The following is a 26,994-nucleotide window of genomic DNA, read 5'->3' as shown; positions in this document are numbered from 1 at the left end:
TTCGTGTCGTAGACTTTTTGCAATCTTGTCACAAGCGTCAAAGTCCATGCGCGACACAAAAACTATAAGCAACCATTTGACCCCAGAAGAAACAAGTAGCCGCTATTGAAATTGACATCAGATGAATATTAATTCAAAATTTATTTGAGAATATTTACCCTTAAAATACAAAAACAAGAATAAATAGCAGACAACAAGGCAACTGTTTCTCAGTTGTAATGAACTACATCTACAAACTCCTATATCGGTTGCGAATGCAAAATTGAGTTTTGAATAAATTCCTTCAAAACAGCTACATTGTTTAGACCGAGGGCAGTCCCGATTTAATTGCGGACACAGCAGTCAAACGCAAATATTTCACACCACCTTCGACCGGTTTCAATTCTTTTCAGTTTTACACGGCTTTGAAGCAGTTTGAACATGACGCTTGTTATACGGCATACATTGCCAAACCAACAAACTAGGAGATAAAGGTGGTAAGCAACAATTAGTTAAATTTTCTGAGCCTATTCCTCGTCAAAAGCAACGTTTACGGTGGCAAGTAGTATAATTTGGAATGAATTGAAAGTGAAAGATATCGCAAACGTGAGACTTTTGACAGCGCGCAGCCGTGCAGCCGTGCAGCGCGGCGTTTGATCGCTGTTTGCAGTGCGGACCATTTTGCTGTAAATGAGAAAACACCAGTGTGAGAATACTGCGAGCCAGAGCACTTGTGGGTGAGGTAAAATTAATCAATTCAGGCCTTATTTGGTAATCGTAAAACCTTCATTTCAATAAACTGCAATTCCGAGGCATGACCACGCTTCAGACAACGATTGCCCTAAAAGTCGATCGACAGGAAAAAGGGCGTCACACGCAGATACTCTACAATTAGTAGTTGATTTCCCTCGTAACTACCAACAGTCTCCCTTAACGTTTCACAATATTAAACAAGCGACGTTTAAAAGAGCTCAATTTTATAGAGCTAACATAGTGGCCATAACCCCGAGTTATACCGACCGTACTACGTGATGTCCGATTTTTCCAGGCCTGGCCTACGGTATAGTATACATGCCTCCGGATCTATTTTAACAACTCTAACTACATGTAAGACCCTTCAATGTTCAACGCTAGAGAGCTGGCACTCAAGTGAAAATTTACAAACTACAAAAAATCTAGACCTGGCGTGAAAACAATGGGTACAAGAGCCAAGTTTAGGTGTGGACTTAGGAGAAAGACATACCTAACTTTGCTACATATAATACAAATGTTATCAAATGAGCACCTACATTCAATTCTACAAGTTCGTTTTACCTACAAATAGTACCCGTTCAAAACAACTGTACCTGGTGAAGGCATCTTATACAGACGACCATCCACCAACTGACTAAAGAACAGATATTTCATAACAAAAAGACTTCCAAACGAGGGGCGAATACCAAGAAAACAATCTACTTTTTATGCATCACAAGAGTACAATTTAAAAATGTTCATCTGATTTTGCGGTTTTCTTCCTTTTAAATGGTTGAGAAACGATTCTGTCACAACAGCAGAGATTGTTAACAGTGTAAGGAGGATGGTACAGTTGCCATTTACATCTACTCCTAGTTTACATGCCATCATTGAGCAACATGGAGTGCACATGAACTAATTCTCTCCCTACAGTGGTGTATGGGATAAAGTGCTGTCCAAAAAACTTCTGTCAAATCGCCCTGACGAATTGCCAGTATCTAACTCTGCCAGTAACAACCACCAATACATGTCTTAGTTCTGCGAAGGTTAAGTATTATGTATCCTGCCCATCTACAGAACATGTCGATAACAATGACTAAACATTAATGATTGAACTCTAGATTGTAAGGTTGACACTACACATTAAGGTGGCTGATAATAGTTTCCAGCATTCTTCCAGCACTTCTATTTTGATGTATCAATACTACCGTTCTTGTTAAGCTGTTCCTACATTGACCACATCAAACAAATGACCACATATTTGTAAACCACTTTAAGTCAATCGATGGTATGTGGATTATCGTAGAGTATGATTGCTTTGAACACTGTTAATAATAGCTATACATAAACATGTGCAGCTTATGGCCACTAACATAACAACTAAGGTGGTTTTGTGTTTTGTAGCCTACAGCAACACCTCTACATATATAAAAAAAATTACATTCAAAACACAGTTACAATGTTTCTTGATCTATCTAATAACATGTAGCAACACAACTGGAGATAAATACACCAAGTGGCATGGAAACACACAAAGGATATAAATTATTTCTACAACCCCCATTGAAGCAATTTGCACGTCAGAATGTAATGCCTGTTTTACTAACACATCGAGTATGAGCATTTCATTTTCCTGCCTATTATTTCCTAACTAATTTTCGAGATTTGCTGACTTGTTTTCATGAAGTTGAATGAATGCACGTACATAAAAATTGCTTTCTATTTTATGCATAATTATTCAACACCAAAAAATTACTCCTCCAATTCCAATTAAAACCGCTTCCTCATGACCCTGTGGAGGAAATGAAATAGTTAAATACATCAGCCACTGAGTATGGTGTAAATATAAATGCTACCTTTAAAGTCAAGGCTGCCGACTATTATTAGCATTCCATGAGTTGTAATGGCAAGTTTGTACATGTATGGTACTGTTCACATGTAGGTGAACATTTTCAGCAGATTCACAACACACAGAGTACACTTATAGCCACACACAAATACCACATTATCATTGAATATTCCTAACCTACTGTGAGTGGGTGCTCAAATCATGGTCTCAAAGCAGGCTTCTAGCCAGAATTTGAAACGTGTGTGTCCAAAATGCGCTATAGGACCTGCTCAAATAAACAATTTGCAAGTCAACATATGAAAAATAAAACAATTTTCTTTAAAAAGTGGCCATCCACAGGATGCTTGGATGCCCATTTGGCTAAAAGCCTGTCTGAAGGGGAGACCATTCACAGGAAAGGTAAATTCACAGGCAACTTTAAAAGTTATGCTGAATGAAATTAATCAGAATTTAAATGCCTAATCTTCAGCTTACTTCCATTCAATCACTGATCCTGATTGTCAGCCTCCTGAAAAATAATAAGATTCAGTACGAATAAAGCCACTGAATACAGCTATTTATTTTAATGGGTGAATGGAATCACAAGGAAAACAAATAGTTATTGGATAAAAGAGTCATATAATATGCTGTATCCAACAAAAAACACAGACTCATTACCACTTGGTTTTAAAAAAAGATTGCTTCCTGTATAACAACTGGATTGTCCAGACCATTCCAGTCATATCAAAACATATTGAGGCAATGGCCTCAAAAGTCTCTAAACAATAGGAGGAGGGATGAAAAAAAAAAAAACAACAACAACAACAACAACAACTGAACTGATTTCAAGGAATGTCCTTGATGGCAATAACCTTTGAGGTATTGTTTTTGATTGTGATTGTCATGAAATAATGTATTGTCTTGTATTGTCTTGTACAGTGAATTAAAGGGAAACAATTCTTGCTCAGAAAATTGCCTACCACCACCCCTACACAACTCATCCCTTCTCCACTTAGGATGCATTCCTTTGGGGTGATCTGGATCAGGATCAGTGATCTGAGATCATTTGGATTATGGTGCACTAAAAGAGCCAATGAATCTGTGACTGAGGGGATTCATCAGTTCTTTTGATGTACAATGATCTGAGTGATCTTGGATCACTGATCCTGATCCAGATCACCCCAAAGGAACACACCCTTACATGTATTCATGTGTGCAGAAGGGTAAAGTTCTCAGGGAAAATGAAAAATGTTTAAACCAGTCAAAAAGGAGTAAATAACTCAGAACAGGCATAATTTAGAACAGGAATTAAATCATGTTCATGTGTCTCACCTTGCCTCTTCTCATTTCCTCAGAATTCTTAGGAATGTCAAGCATATTGATTCTCCCGGGGATCAATCCTTGAGGATCCATCTGCAAAGCAGAAGAGTCATTGTAAAATATGATTAAAAATACAATTCAAAGCTAAAAGACGTCAACTTATATAAAAAAGCCTTCTCAGTTTACTTCTAAAATAATTATTGTTAAAATCATTTGCTTTTGTTATTTTTCTAGGGAGCTTGTTCCACTCTTCAATTATTCTGACCCAAAAAAGCAGAATTATAGCAAGTCTTGCCTGTTTTGGTAGATAGCTTACCAAACCTGTTGTTTTCAACCATTTGTACTTTTTATGTACACCAAAAAAATTGAAGTTAAGCAACACTTGCCCTACGGATTTTCCATATCAGCTTAAATCTAGGTAGAACCTGGGAATGGTTGATAACTGAAATTAATGGAACCGATCAGAAGGTTAAAACAGCATGTCTTATTTGAGGTACATCATGCAGAAGCTATTTTATCACATTGCTAATTAAAGAATTCGCTTATGCTTAGCATGCATATATCAAGTTATGGATGCATGCGGGACATTTAGAAAGCATGAGAGAAGTGTAAGAGTTGTTTGAGGTGCAGCCAAGAGCAAATCTGGCTTGAATGCTGTGCAAGCTTTCCAAGTGCATCCATAATTCAAAACACACCCACCAAAAGCATGAACCAATTCTTTTATAACATAGCAACAGAAACTTGGGTGCTAAAACATGTTTTACTTGTGATTGTCTAGTACAAAGTTCTCACAATGCACAGTGAAGGAAAACAAAGGATCCTGTTGCCTGGTTAAAAACAATCAGTTGAAGGACAGTTGAGAGACAGTTGAGCGAGAATGCTTCATCTGGTTTTTTCTTCGAATTAATGAAAGCGTAGGCAAACAAAGTCAAAATACTCAATGAGAACACAGGCAAACAAAGTCAAAATACTAATACTCAAACTTAAGGAAATATCTTAGATTGGTAAAAGGCGAAGGCTTGAAGTAGGGTTTGGATTGTTCAGAATGATGAGGGACTGACACATACACATATATTACAAAAACCCGATCATATCTGACCACGATTTGGGAAAAATTAATCAGCATCCCCCTCAATTAAGTGTCTCCCTCGAATAAGCGCCCCGCATCTCCTTCTAAATTTGAAAAAAGCACCCCAGGCACTAATTCGAGGATTTATGGCATTTGATATTCTATCATCACTTTAACTGATATCACAATTCAAGCACCTACTGGACTTTTTTTAAGTTTCCTGATTTCTTCCATATTGCCTGCGGGCTGTGCATTTCTAGTCATCGTTTCAGGGCTGTCTTCATGGAGTGGCTGCATACGACGTCGCATATCAGCAGCTAAACTCATACTTCGCTCCATCCTCCCTGTCTTATACGAATCATCATCAGACTCCTCTTCTTCCTCTTCATCTTCCTCATTCACTTCATCCTTGTTTTCACCTTCCGTAATCTTCTTGTCCTTGGCTGTCACTGGCTGGCTGTCCATGTCTTTATCTTCCTCTGGGCTCTCCTCTTCATTTGGCTGTTCAGTATTTCCTTCATCTTTTCCAGTCTCTTTTTCCACTTCCTCTGAGGTATCAGGATTACCTTGATTACGCTTGTCAGTTTCTTTAATTTGAGACTCCTTTCCATCTGGCTTGATGTTTCCAGTGACATTAGGTGAAACACTTGCATTCTTCTGGTTTGCACTTGCTCTACTTGGCATAGGACTCTTCACTTCAACTGATTCCTTTTCTTTTTCTTCTTTGGGTGTCTCAGCATTTTCATCATTATTTTCATCATCTTTTTCAGATTCCTTGTCATCTTTCTTGTCATCACCTTTCTCAGATTCCTTGGTATCTTTGTCAGAACCCTCATCAGTTGCTTTTTTCTCATCATCGGCTTTGTCCAAGACATTCTTATCTGATGGTACTACCTTAACATCTGAAAGAAAATCAATGTCAGAAGTAGCTGCATGCACAAACGTAGATATTTTTACTCGGACCGCTCGATCCGGAGACGAGCGCACTAACCATGAGGCCACCGCGCCTCCCCAAAGATCAAGGCTACAGGTGACTTAAAACTTACTGACAGCCCTGCTCCTTAAGGACGTTTGCGCGAAAATTTTCCAGTCCATAGATAAGATTTTTTTACAATTTTTTCTGTGGGCAGATAATGAGTTACTTGTTTAAGAAATGCAAAAAAAAAAAAAAAATGGGGGTCACCAACTTCGTTTCAGAGATAAAGCGTGTGGAAAACTACCCTGATTTCAAAAAATTGGCGCACATAATTCAGGATGGTCTACAGGGGTTTATAGTTACAAGTATGGAAGGTGAGTCAATGGAGGCAAATGATCTTAATTATATTTTGTAGCAGTGGGTCCAAATGTTGCCAATGTTTTCACAAACTTAACTCTTCAAGAGGCATTTGGAACTGCCGCACAGATAAACAAAGAGCTAAAAAGAACAGAATTTGATGGTGCATTTTGTAAAAAATTCAAACTTCTAATCGATAGATTTTCTTCATTTTTTCCGCTAAATGTAGAAAATCGGTAGAGAAAACAATCCATCAAGAGTCACCGAATGTCCAAGATCATTAAAATCCAGGCAAAGCTATAGCAATGGCCATCTGCCCTATCACTGTTCACTTTATTACTTAGTGTGCACTAGATGCATGATGTGGTGTGTGAATTTCAGTAACGATGCGCAAAAACAATTAGCGCGAACGTCCTTAAGTATTCACTCCCTGACTGTTGACTGTTTATTAGGTTTGAACAGTACAAATGTCACTTATGATGGTTGACAGTAGCAAACAAAAGTAATTAGAGGAAGAAAATGTGTTTGCCATTTTACTCAGAGTTATAAGAAAGGCCACCTTCGAACTGTATACCTTGAGTTTTCTTTTGTTGATCCAGTTCCATCTGAACCTTTACTAATTCTTTCTGGCAAACATCTCTGGTAAAAAAATATGTTACTGCAAGTGTTAATAGTCTCCCAGAAATTAATCCATACATATACATTAAACAGTTAATTTGCATCCTACGTGTATGTTCAACAAGCATGTAATAAATTCTAAAAGGTTGCCATGTTATGAAGGCTTTAAAAGCTCCTCAATATAACATCCAATAATTGAGTGTCATTTACATGTAAATAAGATCTTTATGCAGTGTTTCAGCTTTAACTGGAAAGTACTGTAAATGTTCTGTCATGCATTCTTTTCAATGCTACTTCTGAAAATTTAGAAAAAAATTAGGTAGGCAGGGTGGCCAAGTAGTTTAGGGTACTTGATCTGAAATCTGGAGGTCCCAGATTCAAATTGTCCACCCGATTTCTTCTTGGAAGTCCTGAGTTCAACTTCATTGTGTAAATAGCCAACTGGTCAGTCTCCCACCAATTATCGTGACTCTTAATTAATAGTTTATGTTAAATTTACAATGTTTGTTTATTTATTTAGAGTGCCCTTAATTACCACAACAGTCTTCAAATCCCCCTGACACTTAAATAAAGTTCTACAGTATTTTGTTTTTAGATAAATGAGAGAGAAAATTTCCTAGTTGACTCAACAACCACAAGCAGATATGCCTTTGGAACAAGGTTGTGGAAGGAGGAGTTCTAACTCCAAGTGTTGGCCAGATTTGGATACACTATTTGGCGTAGAAGTTTTTGTAGAGTTCTATGCCTATACGCCTATGGCTCACCCCTAGCCTTCTTTTTTCGCCGGCCTTTTGCAGCACGTTCTTGGCCTATTTTTAATTTTCCCTTGTTTTTTTTCCTAATGCGCGTTTGCGTTGCCTTGGCAACCAATGTATTATTATTGCCAATTTATTCCACAATGTACAAAATGACACATCCAAACGGGTTCTCGACAACTTTCTCACTTTCTTGTATGATTTTTTCCTCGTAATGCTGCCGCATAATGTGCTGCTATTTTTCAGATGATTTAATCCCATTTTGAGATTTATCTGATCCATCCTTTGAAATTTACAGTTCAATTTATTTATACTTTTTGGTTAATTTGCTTTTCCTAATATATATTTAGTCAAAACTTAAATTTTTCTTCCCTTATTCTTCCTACTATAATATATCCTTACTGCTATTGTGTCTACATTTTTCTTTTAAATTACTTCTTTACACTAATCTACTTTTTATTAAAATTTTATACCCTTCTACGGCTCTATGCCTTGACGTTTCTACGTTTCTATGCCTCTATGTTTCTACGCCTCTATGTTTCTACGCTTGTACGCATCTACGTTTCTATGCCTCTATGCCTCTACTGTTGTACTCTAAACTATGCGCTTGTAGTTTTGTATGCTACGTCTTCTAACCTTATTATTTTCTTTTTTTTGGTTCTTTACTTTGAGTTTTGGTCACTTTTTTTCTTTCCGCACGTATTTATATACCAATAGCGAAACCCTTGCCCTGTAATTTTCATTAATCATCTGTAGCAATATACTGTTTTCAGATCTGTGTTTTTTTGATATGTAAGCTACTTGGTTTGCAGGCTGTTACTTACAACATCTTTTTGGCCTTATTGTATATATTGCGCAGTCAAACTCCTTGTCCTTCCATTTTCTCTACATTTTGAAATCATGTCTCTTTCCCAAAAATTTCAATGTTTTCAAATTATAATCTTCCGATCGCCTATTACCCATTCCGGCTCTGTATTACACCATTACTGTTCCTGAACTCCCATCACCTCGATTGCTATCAAAGTTTTAAAAGTCGCCAGGGTAGTTTTTAGCCAAAAGGCCCTTATGCATGGTTCACCACTTTTTCTCAGAGCATTCGCTTTTTAAAAGTCTACGTTTAAAATAGACGGAAACTTGTAACGTATTTAGCTTTATAATTTCCCAACGATTGTATTGGAAGGGGATAAAGTCTCACCTTCCAAGTCTTGCTATAACAATCTTGTTACGCAAATCGGTACTTTTTGCTTGATATTTTCGAATACATTAGTTCTTAATCTTAAAAAGAGATTCTGTTATTGCAGGTGTCTATTGCTGATTCCACACAATATAAAATGGAAAGCGAGAGAGCATTATAGAAATTTTTTTCTAGTATATCAATTGTTAAAAAATTTCATCTTCCCACCTATACTCCTCCTCTTGTTTCAAACCCCGTTTACACACGCAATTCTCCTGTCCCCACTCTAAGCAATTATTTTTATGTTTTGAAATTGCAACTTACGTATCATGCACATGTTAGAGCAATTCATCGTCGCTAGCACTCGCAAACGAATTTACGCCGTAAACGAGGAAGAGCTGTTGTACAGTGAAGATGAGCTGGAGAGTGGCCAACGACCGCCAACCCACAAACGCCCCTCAGAGACGTACAGCTCTAAAGTCACCAGCAAAAGAACCAGATATGACAACAGCACCATAGCCTTGAAGAAGAAAATCGAAAAATCTGAAGATTCCAACCAGAAGCTAAAGGTGCACACTGAAAAGAAAACATGTCCAAAATCATTATGATACAATGTTTGAGCAAACATCGTGCCGGACGAAGACTTCAAGCAGGACATAAACCACATCAGAAAGGACGCTGAACAAAAGCTGATTGGTGCATTAACATGTTTCCATTACAGGAAAATAGAACGCAACAAGAACAAACTAAGAAAAACAGAGCAGAAAATGAACCTGGCCAAGGCAAGGAAAACTGGTAATGAGAAACTTATCAAAAACCGGCCACTTCCGGCCAGAGACAATAAGCCTAAGGCACGTAGTGAGAATGTGATTACATTAGCAACATGCTGATGCAGAGAATCGAGAAATTTGATGTATTGATGAAAAAGTTTGAAGAAAACCAGAATAAAGAAGATAAACCTTATCCCTGTTTTGTCTCTGACGAAACGGCAAAGGGCAGGGAAACACAAAAGTGCAAAGTTAAAAACAAGAAACATCATGACAGAAGAAAAAACATAGGCACGCAAGGCGTGCAAGAGTTATTTTTTGTGAACTATAAGTCTCGGAGATAGGCGCATTCATGGAACTGTTTACAGTAAACATTTGGTTGATTTGACAAGTTTTTTTGGTTGCGATGTACAGCAAGAAAGAAACTGGGAGTTTATGATGTACATAAGATGTTACATCGGTAATGGTAAGATAACTAAATAGTAAGCCATAAAATGTTTGACTGAACAAACTACAGTAATCTGACACGTCTCCAGGCAATTTTAATCGTTCTTTGGTACAACCTACACTGTGATTGGTCTGACACGCGTACATGCATAACTCCCTCACTCTCCGATCACTTAGCCCATCCGCCGGGGGGGGGGGGGGGGAATCCCTTATATGGGCTATATAGGTCTGTGCGGCCCCGAAGGGTATGGTTTTTCAGCCGTTTTGGTCATAAATAGGGTATCGATTTTAGCTGATTTTGGCCATTTTGGTCATAAATAGGGTACGGTTTTTGCACTCTAGCCTTGATATGGGTATGCTTTAAGAAGAAGCCACTTTTTCATCATTATCGAAAAGAAAATCAACAAAAGCCCTTCACAAATTTATATGTTTACGGTAATTTAACATTGGTTTGAACTAGGGAGCTAATTATAACGCAGGTCTGAAACAGGGTTTTGATTTGAGGGTCAGGTTGTAAATAGGGTTTCGAATTTTTGGTCAGGTCATAAATAGGGTAAGGAATATCGCAGATTTTGGTCATAAATAGGGTAAAGGTTTTGGGAAGCGGGCCGCACACCCCCAACCAATTTTTCTGGGAGTACCCCCTCGGGAGCCCTTCCAGCCCCCAAGAGGAATTTTTGCTCAAAAATACTCAAGTTAAGAGAACTTTTCGCATTTTATATGAGTCGTAAGTTTACCCTTTTTACACAACACAACGCAACAACACTACTTCACCGAAAATTGAAAGAAAGAGAAAAAAACCTCTCTGACACGTTGAAAGTCTGATTTAATTAAATTGCACTTTAACTTGGTGCCACACAGTCTTCAAAGAACGTTTGAACAGTTTTCATACTCTTTACCTTTAAAAATATCGGACTGAAAAGAATGTCATAAAATGCCCATCAAATAAAAATATTAAACTGCTACTGCAGAGACGTAAAAGCACTCTAGAAATGAAAGCTTTTTTTTTTTTGTTTAACCTGGGAACAATAGCCGATAACTTGTAAGCTCTAATTGAATTTACTCCCATATGAAAAACAAAAGTGTCGAGTTACCATTTGTAACTAAAAATAGTAAACATCTCGTGGGAACAAGTGGTGACGATTCGTCAGCTCTAATTGAATTTACTACCTTGTGAAAAACAAGAGTGTCAAATTACCCATTGTAACTAAAAAATAAAAATATCTCGTTATATTTGCATGCAATAAGAACAAAACAATCGTTACCTGCACTTACTATTGTAAATGTTAGAACTGCTTCAAATCTAAATAGCCTCGTCTCCTCTAAAACATGTCCTAAGAACTAGAATCGACGATTCGTGACCTCTAATTGAATTAACTCCTTGTGAAAAACAAAAGTATCAAGTTACCCTTTGTAATTAAAAGTAAAAATATCTCGTGCCATTTGCCTACTACTCATGAACTGCTTCAAAACTCAAGACTCATCTCGTTCACAACTAGCCACCATTACACTGAAAATTATGCACTCTAAAACAACCCAATGTACGTATGTAACTGTCACACTCCCCTCCAAACCGGACTAAAAATCACAAACCGGCAACATACACGTCACTCTTTATTTTTCAGTTACCAAAGTCCTTGTGTTTATACATACCTTGTGTTTCTCACGTACGATTTACCTTTACAACAAGAAATTTGATTGGCTTTTCATAGTAGATCCAATCTGATTGGTGTGACATACATACATCTCTCACTCACTCACTCACTCACTCATTCACTCACTCACTCACCCATTGACCCGTCCATAACATACCGGACGCGCCGACTAAGAGGTATTTTTTTTACAAAAAAATAACTCAATAACGAAGAGAAATAAAATAAAAAAATCCGCAAACAACAACCAGAAATACATTAAAAAATCTCTCAGATTACAAAATGTCAACTGACCAGATAAGTCTAATATCAAAGGGTTTAAAATTCATTCCTACACCAACCATGGGAGAAACTCGCATTAAGCGACAAATCCTACAAGACTTTAATAAATTTGAAAGGCAAATGTGCCTAAAATACTTTTTTCATGGCCAAGAAAAAGAGCCACATCCCTTCTACGTTAAATCACACTGGGAACCACCAGTACAACCATCAGTCGCTCTAGAAAATTACCTAGAGGGAGTCAAAACAGAGCTTGCAGAAATTAAATTATCAAAGCCAAAACACAACCTGCCACACAAAGAACATAAAGTCATCAGAGAGCTTAAAACAAATTCTGAAATAAACATTAAAAAGGCAGACAAAGGATCAACAACAGTCATAATGAACAAATACGATAAGTTCAAGACCTCATCAACGAGTTCCACCGCCATAACTACATTGATGATATGACAAAGAAATGGCTATGTCAAACGCCAGACCCACCACGCATACCAGTGTTTTACAAACTTACAAAGATTCACAAACCTACACCTGTAGGAGGACCTATAATATCAGGTTGTGATGGTCCAACAGAACGAATATCATCATTTGTAGACTACATCCTCCAGCCAATAGCAAAATCACAAAAATCGTATCTGATGGATACAAAAGACTTCATTAATTTCGTAGAAAAGACTAAAGTCCCACACAACACAATAATTATGGTATCACTAGATGTTACCAGCCTGTACACCAACATCCCTCAAGAAGAGGGTATCGAAACTGTATGCAAAGCATACGCAACATTCTATCAAGGAGAAACTCCGATACCAACCAATGCGCTAAGGAAAATGCTTAGACTTATACTTCAGGAGAACTCCTTCCAATTTTGTGGAAGAGACTACCTTCAGACTCACGGCACTGCCATGGGCACTAAAATGGCAGTTGCTTTTGCCAATATCTTTATGCCCACAGTTGAAACTGAAATCATCAACAAGAGCAAAACGAAACCACTCGAGTGGAAAAGATACATCAATGGTATATTTTCTTTGTGGGATACAACAAAAGAAGAGATTGATCTCTTTATCTTAGAAGCCAACAGGCATCACACTACCATTAAATTCATGGCTAATATATCAGAGAAAGCTACAAACTTCCTAGACACTACAGTATTTAAAGGTGAAAGATTCTATGAGGAGTCAATCCTAGACATTCGTACACATTTCAAACCTACTGAAACCTTTCAGTACACGTATTTCTCTTCTTGTCATGCCCCCGGTGTGGCGATGGGCTTCATCAAAGGGGAAGCCCTCAGACTTCTTAGAACTAACTCTTCAAAGCGCTTATTGAAGAAAGCATTAATAATTTCAAGTTGCAATTATACGACAGAGGCTATCCAAACAACATAGTTGAACAGACCCTCGCAGAAGTCAAATTCTTAGAGAGAAAATATGCGCTACGGGAAAAACAGAAGGTGCGAAAAATCATATTGCCTTTCATCAGAAAACACAACCTATTAGTGCAAAATCTCAAAAAGATTTTAATGAGCAAATGGCATATCATTGAGAAACAACCCCTGCTTCAAGAGATTTTTCGGGAACCACCCATTATCTCTCACATAAGAGGCAGTTCTCTAAAAGATATACTCGCTAGAGCAAAACTATAAAGGTCAAACTAACCAGTATATACAACATCACGAAACCCACAGGAGTCATGTCAGGCCTGTCACACTTTTAACAACAACAGCCAAAAAAAAGAGAGAAAAAAGAGTGCATACTCGCCCAAAGGCAAAAACAAAAAACAAAAAAAGAAAAGAAAAGGAAAAAAAAGCAAGCAAACAACCTGTGTGTAACGGTAAACCCTTTAGATATGAGGGCATTACTTGTACGTGTAGCCAATATGGAAAATGGAAAATGGAAAATGGTAACAAACAAGGAAATGCTAAAAAAAATGAACAGTTTTAGGCATAAGCGTCTTATCTATAAAGATTTTCTGCACGTAACGGCAGCTAAATAAAGCAATAATGTAACTCTGAAATCAAGGGATGAATTTCCACTGTAGCATAATGTATGGTACCACAATAATGAGGTGAACAAGCGTCCCTCAAACTGAATAGAAAATAAAGGATGTTATGGAAATATCGCCTATGGGGAAAAAAAAAAAAAAGATTTGATAGAATTTGGACCCAAGGTCTGTCCCTGCAATTAATAAACTTGTTTGAGGGGAGTTTTACAGTGTAAGTAAACTTTTGAGGGAAGGTTCATTCAAACTCTACGTAGAGCCTCACAGGCGTAGAGCAGTACAGCCGTAGAGGCGTAGCGAGGTAAATGCGTAAAAGTGGGTACACCTTTATACATGGAACATAAATGCTTTGGCTGTACCTACAAGAACAATGGGATAAATGTAGCAGTAAAAACAAAACAAATACATTACCTGTTTGTACGACTCTACGGCTGTACCAAGTAGATCCGTAGAGGTTATAAATTACAGATATATAACAGTAAAATATTGTGGAAAATGATATAACTTGCATCTAATTAAGTACTCGAAAGAAAAATGGGCAATATAACTCTGCATTTCGAAAAACAATAAATGAACAGTTGTTGTAATTATACATGTAGCTTAGATAAATAAAATATTACATTTTCGCTCTATATCTCTAATAAGCAATATAAAGCTATAAGGATCTACCACTCTACGACTCTACGACTCTACGGCCTTACATGAGACTGTTAACTTTTGAAACTTGCATATATAGTCAATATTAATACTAGTAAAACTAAAGCGTACAGACGTACAATGCTACGAAAACGTCTACGGACAATTCAGTGTCCAAATTTGCGCCAGGTATATCTAACTCAGACCATGATCAGCTGCAGTTTGCACCCTAGACTAGACTACACTGTGTACACAACAGAAATATTTTCCCTATTCCTGACACCCCAGGGCAGAAACTGGTAACAGGCAAACCAAGTCACTTTCCTTGGTATAATAGAGGTAATAATTTGAATTTTCTTTCTTTAATTTATTAAATAAATTTAGATTAAAAAAGTGTTTCTTTTCTAATTTTGCTTCAGTAAGAATTTTTGCCTGACTACGGCCCTGTACGCTTTTTCCAGAAACTCTATTATTAAATTGCAGTTAGTTTGTATGGAATTATGATAATGATTAATTAAGGGGTTCTTTCATTACCAAGAGTTAATTCCTAGTCTACACCTAATTCTTTATACATGTACCACTGATCCATGAACTATCCTATGCAAGACTAAATTGCTTAAAAATCATAATGTATCCTTTGTAGGGCCATTTACCAATATAGCTCATTTCATTAGCATATGAAATCAGCTACAGCTGTACATGTATCTGGTCTGGGCATAATTTGGGTTAAATGAAAGTTCTTAGCCCAAGCCTCACCTCTCAGATGTCAACTCTGCAACCTTTTGCAAGAGTGAAGAATGGCTTTCCTTTGTTTCCTTGTACTTTTTTAACAGCTCATCAGCTCTTCCTGTTAACAAGAAATATTCAAAAACTTTGACTTAGTTTTTCAACTTCACAGTACATATTCATGCACCAGCCGTGAGCAATGCGTATGCACAGAGCTGGGAAAAACAAGTCAGGAGTTTTAACTCCAGTGGCAAATGGAATATTTACAAATATAATAATTATGCAAAGGTTGTGTTGTGTTTATGTTGTCTTGTTTACATGTAGCTTATATGGAGGGTAAGTGCTGGTACTGTATGTATGAACAAAGGTAAAAGAAAATAAGGTTTGAAAAGAATGTAGTAGCCAAAAACCAAATGTTGACAATCTAGGAAACAAACAACTGGATTGCCATGTTCCCACCAGTGGACATGCTGACTAGCAGTTGCATTGTAGCTACTTTTTAACTCTCATTGAATGCATCTAAGAAGAGTGTACAATTATGCCACAAAGCCGATCAAAGGTATAATCAATACGGTAATGTTCAAAAGTTACCCAAAATCCTTAGAGGAGGCAAACCAATTGTTTGAAAAACAGTAAAAGACAGGCCCCAGTTGTTTCAAAGAATGAACAACACCATCCACTGGATAAGTCATACTGGTAATTCAACCTTTAACCTCCCGATAGTGATTTTTCCAGTGAAAAACAACCCATTAATTTTATTGAACAACTGGGTCCAGTTTACAATTCCCAAAGCCCTTAAAACAAACATAGGAATGCTTTTACAGTATAATACAGTCTAATGTTGAAATCTCACATTCTACTGGGAAATGATAAATAGTTTAAGATAGCTGATAGCACATTTATATATGTCTTAAAAAGCACATCCAAGAGAAAAGGATTTGAGTTGGAGATAGCAGGAAATGCAAGATAACCACATTCAGGATAGTGCAGTTCAACAATAAATAAATGAAACTAAAAGGTCAGATAGGTACCATCAGGCCTAACTGCTGCATTACATGTTAATTCTTGTCCCCTGTATAGGTAAGGGATGTAGATGTAAATGTAGATGTATAATATATGTTATTATTATGTGAGTTCAGACCCTAACAAAGTTTGGGAGTCAAACTGTAGAAACAGAGCACTTTACTATAAGCTTACCTTTCAATTTTTGGAGATCAAGAGATGAGCTGTTCACTCCTTTTTTCAACTTTTCTAATTCTGCCTGGTATTGTTTCTGTGAATGGAAAAAACAAAGGTCATTCAGGAAGCCAAAAAAAACAAAAAAAACAAAAACAAAAACAAAAACAAAATCTAATTCTAATGTAAAGCTCAAGGAACTTGATACAGCTGTAGCATCTCAAAATCTTGCTGTGAACTGTACATGTACAATGTACATGGTCAAATTAAAAAAAATAACTTATAATGTTTAAAAACAATTATACTGTCGCTTGCATCTAAGCGTGAACACATGATGCCAAAACATGCTCTACATGTAACTGGGTGTCAAACGTGACATGATTGGTCATCAAACACTTGAAGTTTATCAGACCGTAACGCAAAAATGTTCACTCAAAACTTGTCAATTTGAAAACTCAAAATGTTCACCATCAACAAATACTATTATACTAGAAGTAAAACCACTTTTGTGAAAGGCAGGCATATTGGCACAAGTTAGGGTCCCTTTCTCTGAAGAAGTCTTGAATGTCCAATCTTTCTGCCATTTCGTGTGCTGAACTTTTAGCACAAAAAGTTTGCATTACGGTCTGCTAAACTTCAAATGTTTGATGACCAATCATGCCACAATCCACCGTAGGTAAAAAGATGTCAGCTGTACATTTTACCACAATGCCTTGCGAACCTAACACAGCCTGAAAGGCACAAAGAAAGCCAAATTTTTACAATATTTGTCACTGTATTAAGGACATTAAGTAGCCTAGGTTTGAAGATTTTGTAACTCTCCTGTACACTTTTATGAACGTTGTTAAGGTTTTCGTGTGCTAAGAACTATGAGTAAATGTACCAGTCACCATCTTTTTTCCTACAGAGGATTGGCACCCAATTAGGTCATCTTTTGACATCACATGTTCACGCTTAGATGCAAGCGACGGTATACACAACATAAACATATGCAAGGGCAGATTTTTTGTAAAGTAGGAAAATGTGACTGTTTGTCTAGATTTAGAAAATAGTTCTATATGTCTTGGCAGGGTTTTTTAACAATTAAGGAACATGGCTATAGATTTGATTCCCACCTACAAGACTAGATACCTGTTATTGCTGTAAATGTTTCATCATGTTTTCAATGGCTGCACATTTTTTGAAGGGAAAAGACACAAATTTTGCAATCACCCTTGAAACAACGTGTTAGTTTAACCCCTTGAGTGCGTCTTTGATATACTCAGTACATCATGATTTTTGTCCCTCAGGTGTACTGAGTACATAGTGAGTACGCCAAAATTAACAGATTTAGTCAAACTCCTGGCACACTGGAAACAGCTTTTATCGCACGTGAGATTCGTAGGAGGTTTTTGGAGAGACTGCTAATTTCCCATTGCTGTGACTTCATATGCATATCAAATTGTATCAACCTCAGCAAAATTAACTGCACTGAAGAGACACTTATGACCTTTTACTTGACACCCACTTTCAGTACAGTGAAAATGGTGTGGCACACAGAGTACACGATGGTCTGGCACTTAAAAAGACTCATTACAAGTGGTTAACTCAATTCATAGATTGAAACATGTTCTTGTTTCTTCTTACAGTTTCAGGAATATAGCTAAGAAAACACTTTCAAACCAGCTCATTAACAAGCCCAGCTGGCTTTTCTGGCATTAGAAGTTCCTAAGTGCACCCAAGTCTTTGTTTTCGTCTGAAATTCCAGCTGTATTTATGTTCTCTTTCAGCAGGTGAAATAAGCTTGTAGCAGGCCCTAAGCGATATTCCTGCAGTTTGTCATGCACTTTATACTTGTGTAACTAATATTAACAGCATCCACAAATCTTAGCCCAGGCTATTAGGTCTTGAAAAAACTAAACACTTTATTGGTATACAAAATCCTGACTTTGAACCTTAATTGCTGATAACATGGTTAAAACACTCAAGGACTACAGAAAACCTTGTCGACTGAAATCTTTTAGACAAAATATTTTTTCCTGTGGCACCATGGTCTCTGTATTTATCAGTACATCTCTATTGAACAATGCAGGAAAAGCTCATTACTTTGAATAATTTTAGGATACTGTAGGCTCACTGAAGAGACCTTAAAACAATAAACATTTAGACAAATTTGAAAATCTGTCAATGGTTTCTATTTAGAACTAGCAAGGATAAAATGAAACAAACTGTACGCTAAACACTATTTAATGGGCTCCGTTTAAGGTGTAAAAAATTAACATAATCTTAACGTGTCAAACAGCAAGAATAAGTTGCTATGCTACAGGCGTAGGTTTCAAGGAGAAGTCTCGCAGGTTGTACGAATTCGAAATGCGCCTTGCTTTTCTCGTGACCACACAACACTTTCGCAATAAGAAATTAACGTTCTTCATCGCAAGTTAACAGCATATTACCTGTATAAGCTTAAATACCAACCACAAAGACTAAAAGTGAAAAATTACAAGAAAACTAAACTGCAGCCTAATTATAAGCTTATTGTATTCAAATTTATGCGTAAGCTAGGAAACCTTTACCAACCTCTTGGTCTCGAAATTTTCTTAACTCAGCCTCTTTGCTTCGCAAGGTTTGGGTCATCTGAGTTATCTTGGAGTCCTTTGAATTTATCATTTTCTCTTTTTCGTCTTGCATTTGAGTGATTTGGCTCACCAAAGCAGAACCCTTTTTGTCTGCGGTGAGCTTGCGAGCTGCTAAAACACGTAGCCGGTCTTGCAGAACACTAACATCTCTGAGTAACTTATTGTTCTTGGAAGAAACACCCCAATAACTGTAAAACAGTATAATGACAATGACTACAAGCCCTACGAGGATGAAAGATGGGCCTCTGCCTGGCCTGAATACTATTCCATTGGAAGCCATTTTGAACCCTTGCGACTGAAACAATCCCAGAGATCTTTGCGAAACTGTAAGACGTGTTTCTCTGCGGGGGGTCAACACAACAATTGTTTATTTTTCCAAGAGAAAATCATAAAATTCCCTAAAGAGAATTGTTATTATATGTGGTTCGAACGCAGCGACAACGTCTAAGAAGGCTGAAAACATCTGTAAACTGTTTGCAATAAACACAGCCATACAAAGGGGAACGCCCAAGCTATTAATTTTGCAAAACAGTCTCGGCTTGGGTCAAGAATGAGCAGAAACTTATCACCTTGAAAAGGAAACGCACTCTCAGACAAAGTTAGCCTCGTTTCAAGGACAACAGGTACAGCTGCGCTGAATTTTTCATTTGTAGGGATCACATGTGTGTGTGTATTAAACAGTGCTACTGAAATAAAAGCGTTTTATTCAACAAATAAAGAAGTCTAGGCCGTGCATTACACTGATAAAACGCGACGGGCATTTGAGAACACGAGGGAAATGTAGAAAACACGAGCCGCAGCCGAGTGTTTCTATATTTTATCAAATGTCCGGAGTGTTTTATCACAGTGTAATACACTGTTTAGGCTTCGTTATTTGCTTCATGATAGAGGTAATGTGGCGAAAAACAATGAAACACGCTTTTTCTATGTTTTATATGGCCCGATTATGGTTCCTGATATGGGCTGTAGACCAATCATGAGGAATGATTGCCGTGGGACTGGCCGATAATTTTTTTTGCTTCCCCTTATAGACCGAGACACAGTTAAGGTTTATGAAGGAGCAAAAAAAAAAAAAAAAAAAGAACGAGGCCAATATCCGGCCATCTTGACTGAACAAGGTTGGCTGGTCAATAAAGGATTTAGGGGGCACCATTTTCATGCGGGAAACAGCGGGTCATCCCGAGCGGGCAGGATACAGTGGACCGCGATTTAACAAGGAGACTATATAATGAAGTCCTCGGTATAACGAACGATTTTCCTCGACCCAGTAATAGAAAAAAACAGTAATGGCAAAATATATGGAAAAGAACCTACATAAAACGAAACCTCGTTATAACGAACATATTTTGCCAGTCCTTTGGCCTTTTATTATGTGGAGGTTTCACTGTAGCCCCATCTTGCCCGGTCTGGTGGCCACTCCAACAGGATTTCTTTTCGATGGGCCGGTTAACTTTTGCGGGAAAATGAATGAATCACTTGGTAACATTTACCTTTGTTTTCGTGAATCTTTAGAACGACACGCGAAATTAATAATGAAATTAAAACCTTGCAAAAATAAAGTTACACTAGTACAGTAGCCAAACTGGATGTATTTGCAATGTACAGCCTGAGCCGTGTAAGGCCGAGTATGTTATAAATTAAAGAAACAAGCATTATTTTACATCTCCATGTTGAAACCAACCTCGTTTTCCTCTGCAGTATAAAGCTGCTCTGTTGTTATTTGAAGCTGTCCATGCAGTTCAGAAGACACTTCCATAGCCGTTTTTTCATTCTCCACTCGCCTCGATCTTTCTTTCTCTAAATCTTCCTCTGCCAAACGCCTTTCATTCTCTATTTCGAAGATCTGACTCTCCAACGCACTGCGCTTTCTTTCGGTCTCTAACTTTCCGCTTTCTAAAATTTTCAATTCTCTAAGAAGAACTTGATTTGAAGAAGATAGACTCCAGTAGTAGTATAGAAGAACAACGACGATAAAAAGAAGTATGATGAAGAGAAAAGTCGGGAATCGAGAACGGGAAAGCGAAACTTTCATGGCTGACTTATCTCTCGCTGCCATTTCTGCGAAGAACAACTAATAATCTACGATCGGCCTGCGATCTCAAATGCTGAACGCGTGTCGAATGCTATGAAAGAAGTGTCCATAACCATGGTTATGGCCTTGAATTTAAATATTGATACTGGATTAAATCAGTCTTGATGGTTTTTAGAGTTCGTGACGTTTGTCTCCGATTCAAAACTGCCCGCGAAAGAGCTTCCGTCGTTGCCTGATGTAGAGACTGCCTTTTTAGCGTGACTGCTCCTTTTTGGATGTTAATTAAGAACCTACATAGAGTACTAGTAGCTAGTTCAGTCCAATTCATGCCCACTTGTTACCGCGCATAATCATTCTCGTCTCAAAATTAGCAAAACTAGTAACGCATGATTTTCACGATAGGTGAATTAATAATTTGTTTCTGATACTACTAGTTCAAGGTCATCCAAGGCATCTTGTGTCAGATAAAAAAAAAAAAACTTTATGTAATGACTAATCACTTATTGACTTGAATCTTAACAAGCAAGCGCTTTACAAAAAGAGTGGGAATGGAACGGCCACCAGGAGGAAACTGCGACTCAGGGAGCAGCAACAGGGTTGACATGCACAGTAGCCAAAGTAACATCGATTAGTTTATTCAGTTTCCGTAGCAGCTGTCGAACGCTGAAAATATTCGGAATTCACAGAGCATCATTTCACGAAAGCCTGCTCGCGGAAGTCTTTCACCCGGCAAAGTAAGGCCCGGTCCAAACGCCCCTCCACTCATGGACCGAACCAAACTTGATTTAGTTCGACTTCAGAGCGACTTTGGAGCGACGGCTGGTTCAGACGGCGTACTTGCGTCGAACTTAATTCGGGAAGCCGGTGGTAACAATTTTCGACGAGAAAATACGCGTTCTGAATTCAAGAACTCTGTCCAAATAGAAAAGCTGTGACTAACATTTCGCTGTTATAGCAATATTTAGGGAAGCAAATTCAAACTCAAGGTTCAGTGTTTGTATTTAGAGAGGTTTTCTCCCGGTTAATTCGACTTGTTAAAGGGAAATCGCATATCCTGGGCTATTATCACGAAGAAAAAGCAAAAAATGAATTTGCGCGAAAGAAACTCGCTTATACAGTCCCGTTTCTCTTAAATCGAAGGCATATATAATTTCGTTGTGTTTATTTTTAGGAACGACTTCGAGCTTCATGCATGACTGGTCACGCCACTCAATTTTGAGCCTCTCATGAATGGTTTGACACCCTTCGAGAAAACAATACAACAAACAGCACAAAAAGTGCCCTTAGCTAATAGTTAGTATGGGTAAATGCCATTTCGTAAGTTTTCTTCTTCTTCCGACTTGTGGAAACAAGGTTCTTTTCGCCACACTTTAGAAGAATTTTCAACTAAAAGTCACAAATAGTGAAGGAAAAGCTGCAGAAAAGTTGTCTTGTGATTGGACAATCTTCTGTCTCCTTGCAAACGCTTCATGTGCAAAACTACAACTCTGTAGATTCCTCCTACAGCGATATGCAAAATGAATACCCAGACTACTATTCGGTGTTGTCGCGTAGGCTTAGACTGTTCACAGCTCTCTTTTCTCTCGTATTTTTATTCGATCGTTGAACGCACGGATAGAATCCTGAGAGCATAGACGCCAGCGCAAAATGGGAGACTTGACAGGGTATGGGTGGGGACGGAGGAAAAACAGAAAAATTCTCCGTTTAGCTCGCTTCGCTCGCCTCCCCCACCCCCTTCCCCGCGTGCTTCGCGCTCGCTTTTTCTTTCGCATGCGTTGAAAAATAGAAACTGTAAATAGTGTAGCGTACACTTGACGCTTTTATCTGACAACCTTTTTCGAAACTGCTGTATGTGGAAATAAGCGCGTCACGATAGACGTTTGAGTGGTTAGGTTAAGTGATGAACAATGAATGCAAAGACAGACCGATGGATGTATCATTGCCGCGTTACACCGAACTGATATCACCAGCAATAGTTTTTGACATTTTATTTGTTTAACCTACAAAGCTTTAGCTACTTAACATAGTGATACTTTAAGGAACCCTGCTTACTTAGCCAGTTCATAAACAAGCTGATTTCTTCAAATACCACGAAGTGGAAAAAGCCCCACATAATTTAATAATGATAAAGTGGCTGTCAAACTTCAAAGCTTACAGCAGTTAATGTAATAATGAAGAAATGGTTGTATAACTTATAAACTTCTAAGCATTAATTTAATGGAGAGAAAATGGTTGGACAACTTAAACGATGCTTACTATTTGTCGGATGCGACCATCGTGAATGTAGGTTGAGAGGTCAAGTGTATCATTGAATGGTACACAATAAACACCATACATGAAGAGCCTACCCTCCCGGTTGTGCTACCCAGCGTGCAGGAGTTCCCAAAGGGCCTGGGAACTACCAAGTGACGTGCGTGCATTGAAAGCACACACACAAAATACTATTCAAAGAGCGTAAGTTTCAGTTTTGTGCAATACAACCTTGACGAAGCGTACATTTCGGACCGGCCAGGGTTGACAAACGTTAGAGGTTCTAAGATGGCTTGCTATTGCAAACACACCAAAAGGATGAATCGTTACATCCTGGACATTGGCCAAAATGCTATCAAAGCATACACCAACGGTTATTTACGAAGAAAAATAAAAATCATTTAAAAAGGAACGTTTTGCCAGATTTGGAGCATACATGTATGTATGATAAAATAAACATTTTCGCACCAGAACCTTGGTTACGTTAAAATCTAACTGCGCACAGTGGTAGAAACAATACTATGCAAAGTGGAAGCATTGAACTTCAGAGTAAGAGTTTCTACTAAGCTAATTTCCCTTGACAAAACGGGTGTAAAAAAATGTGCTTCCAAACCTTATATTCTACTACTTACCAAAATATACCAAGTTTCCACTTCTGTATCTACACGATCCTCGTAAAATGCCTCAAATATAAAATGTATCTTAGTCTATCTAACTAGACGATAAATCGGTGTACGAAGGTGCATACGAACCGAATTGATACTAGTGACGCCGCTCACTTCCTGCGTGGAAAATGTTGCAAGTTCTTTCATTGAGTTTTCCTACGGTTGATTAAATCGTGCTCTTTTTGTAGTATCGAAGTCATCTGAATTAAAACAGAGCTAAAAAAGTATCGGTTTGCACGCACTTTAAATTCAAATTTAACGGCGGGATTTTCAAGAACTCCCATTTACTTTAAATTTGACGTGCATGAGAGGTAAAAGCTAATAGACTCAATATAACAAAATATTTCACCGCATTCACACCGTAACTACATCATTTTTACTTGATGTTCCTGAACGTAGTTTTTTCCTCAAAAACGTTTTAGGTGACATGACAATTTTGCCAAATCCTTCCTGGTGGGCAAAGGCATAACTGGAGCGCTTAGAACTTCGCCTACGAACCAGCTGAGGCTTAAACTCTGTCAAGGGTAGACTGGTTTGGAGTCTCTTGTGCGCCTCTTGTCGCCTCACAGTGTCGCTGAGTGATGGATACAGTTCATTTTCAATAAAGTAGTAGGACAAACGAGGAGCAATTGTCACGACAAGAACGAGAAACAAGCAGAACCAGAACGCTCCACTGCCGTAAACCTCGAACTGCATGCCATAGTAGTGGCCTTGAGGAAAGAGGTTGAACACGAACTCGGCGTAAAATGCGAAGTAGAACACAAAGTAAAAGATGATGCTTCCCCAAATGAAAAAGTGATTTATCCACGTCCAGTATTGTGTGAGAAACGAGATCTGAAGAGGACAACAAGAACGGTTATTAAAACTTTTAAAAGGATTTCCAGGGTTTGTATTTGCTACATTTAAGGTGTGATGTAACTAAAAAAAAACATACTATGCAAAAATTATACCCTTCAGCCAGGTGTTTCCTTTAACAGCTGGTCACTTACGTGAATTAAAAATACGTACCCAAAGGGTACATGTGCGGGATACAAACTCATTTGCATTAACGGACACGAGCCAATGACAATAGTGTGAGATACCACAGTTATATCACACAAAAATAGACCATTTTCGACAGATGAAAATTCTAACTTGGCTCCGAGGCTTGGGGGAATAAAACAAAAGAAATCGCATCGAGGTTGAGGGATGAATAATTAATTTCCTTTGTTTTGTTCCACCAAGCCTCGTAGCAAAGTTAGAATTTTTATATATCGAAAATGGCCTATTGATCGCAGCTTAGATGACACACTAAATAGTAAACCGAATTTACCAAAATCACGTAACTGGTACAATGACGTCTACCAAAACAAGCAAAACTCAGTATTTTATGAGTATCACTGAATGACCGTCTTCTCACCTCGATGTTTACAACGACCACCAGAATAGCTGCCACCACAGTGCCAAAGAAGTAGACAGAAGATGTCTCTAAACCATCATTTGCTATACGATCCTGGAAGACACCGTATGAGATGAAGAAGATTGCTAGGGATGTCAGGGTTCCGTACAACAAGCTCATGAAAAAGATTTTCTTGTTGAACAATAGATTCTTTTGGCCAGGTATGTACAAACGAGGATACTTTGAACAACTTGTCTCCGAAACGTCCTGAAAAAGAAAGAAAACATCAGAAATTGTTGCCGCTTGTCTAGCCTAATGATGTTATCTTAACCGTCAGCTTTTTCCTCCCCCCCCCCCCCCCCCCAACCTTCCTCCAATACAACAAGCTGGCGGTCTTGCTTTGTTACTAATTTCCCGCATTCCTATCTTCTCCAAACAATTTCCCAGTGAGACAAATAAGAACGTCACCGACATTATTCCTATTCCTACCTGATCGAGAACAGCTAAAAACACGATCGGCGCCGAGGTGAAAAACACGTTATAAAATGAGATGAACCACGCATCATATAGTGTCTGAAAATAAAAGAATTAAACTTTGAAAATGTGAGCAGAACAAAGTACAAGACCTCAACTGGCATCGAGTACTCCAGATTAGGCCCTGTTCGGGGTTATTGCGCGAAAGACACTAAACTCTCACTTTGCATCTCACCAACGCAGTATGTCAAACGACAGTCTTTTGCCGAACAGACTTTTATCTGTAGCTATAGCCTTGGAAGGGCCGGGGGAAGTGGGGGAGGGGAGAGGGGGGAGAGGGGAGAGGAGAGGGGGGAGAGGGGAGGGGAGAGGGGAGGAGAGAGGGAGAGGGACGCGTAAGGCTCAGCCTCAGGCTGAATGGTACAAAATGCAGGTTGAAAATTGCAACTTATTGAGAGACACTACAAGTATCAACCATTACGTTATCCTTTTATATAAGACAACCGACGTAATAGCAGACAAGAGATGACCTGCAGGTAAATACACACGGTTTTAAAATATGTCTCGGATGACCAGCATCCATCGTTATCATATGATATCTAGAATATTGATTGCTAAATTACATTTTATATCACAAAGATTAGGGTTTTCTGTAATAGCAACTGGCGATGGATACAGGTCATCCCGAAACCTGGCCCCGGTTGTTCGAAGGGTGGATAACGCTATCCACTGTGCAGATCACTATCCAGTTGACAAGTGTTAACAAAACAAACCACTCTGTCCACTGGATAGTGTTATCCCAGCGTTATCCACCTTTCCAACAACCCGGACCAGAAGATTAACCTTTAAATTACAGGACACCTCGCACGATAGTTTCATTTGGGTGATTTCAACATCAAGCCTTATCACATCGCTTCATACGACCTTAAGGTAACTGTTTAATATCATAGACATACCATGCATAGGCAAAACCTAAAATGGATGCTAATTCACCGTACCTGCGCAGAAAAACCAGTATAAAAAGCGTACCATAGTTGACACAGTGTGAATGCAAAATTCTTGTAGAAAAAGTAGTTTAAAAATTTACTCATTCGAAAGTACGACCATCGTCCATGGACAAGAAGCAGCCGCTGAAGATATTTGAACAA

At 38.2% G+C, this 26,994-nt stretch overlaps 2 protein-coding genes and 1 pseudogene across 5 annotated transcripts in view; 1 reads left to right on the top strand and 2 right to left on the bottom strand.

The window, feature by feature from the left end:
* Positions 1-122: 122 nt before the first annotated feature.
* Positions 123-21,157, bottom strand: LOC110064105 (uncharacterized). Of its 2 annotated transcripts, none has more exons than XM_020771105.2 (8): positions 20,729-21,157; positions 16,454-16,529; positions 15,287-15,377; positions 6,776-6,840; positions 5,130-5,830; positions 3,872-3,952; positions 3,035-3,068; positions 123-2,503 (listed from the first exon to the last, which is right to left on the bottom strand). In XM_020771105.2, exons 1-7 carry the CDS (start codon positions 21,101-21,103, stop codon positions 3,045-3,047), a joined length of 1,413 nt encoding a protein of 470 aa, XP_020626764.2. In that variant the 5' UTR covers positions 21,104-21,157; the 3' UTR covers positions 123-2,503; positions 3,035-3,044. The 2 variants fall into 2 exon arrangements, with proteins under 2 accessions (XP_020626764.2, XP_020626766.2); XM_020771107.2 differs by lacking the exon at positions 20,729-21,157 and adding an exon at positions 18,989-19,380.
* LOC149102337 (uncharacterized) lies at positions 12,017-13,538 on the top strand (annotated as a pseudogene).
* A 1,895-nt stretch (positions 21,158-23,052) lies between the features above and the next one.
* LOC110064187 (phospholipid-transporting ATPase ID-like) overlaps positions 23,053-26,994 on the bottom strand; it is a 29,648-nt gene continuing 25,706 nt past the window's right edge. For all 3 annotated transcript variants that reach the window (XM_089274877.1, XM_089274879.1, XM_089274878.1), the window contains 4 exons: positions 26,845-26,988; positions 25,862-25,945; positions 25,394-25,639; positions 23,053-24,828 (listed from right to left, as the gene is read on the bottom strand). In XM_089274877.1, coding sequence (XP_089131003.1) covers positions 24,349-24,828; positions 25,394-25,639; positions 25,862-25,945; positions 26,845-26,988 — 954 coding nt within the window. In that variant the 3' untranslated portion in view covers positions 23,053-24,348. The remainder of the gene's footprint in view (positions 24,829-25,393; positions 25,640-25,861; positions 25,946-26,844; positions 26,989-26,994) is intronic.

This window comes from Orbicella faveolata, unplaced genomic scaffold, assembly GCF_042242905.1.
Source record: "Orbicella faveolata isolate gen_17 unplaced genomic scaffold, um_ofav_v1 contig_36, whole genome shotgun sequence".
NCBI classification, from domain to species: Eukaryota; Metazoa; Cnidaria; class Anthozoa; order Scleractinia; family Merulinidae; genus Orbicella; species Orbicella faveolata.
The sequence above is the reverse complement of the archived record's forward strand: the minus strand, read 5'-3'. Positions and strand labels throughout refer to the sequence as shown.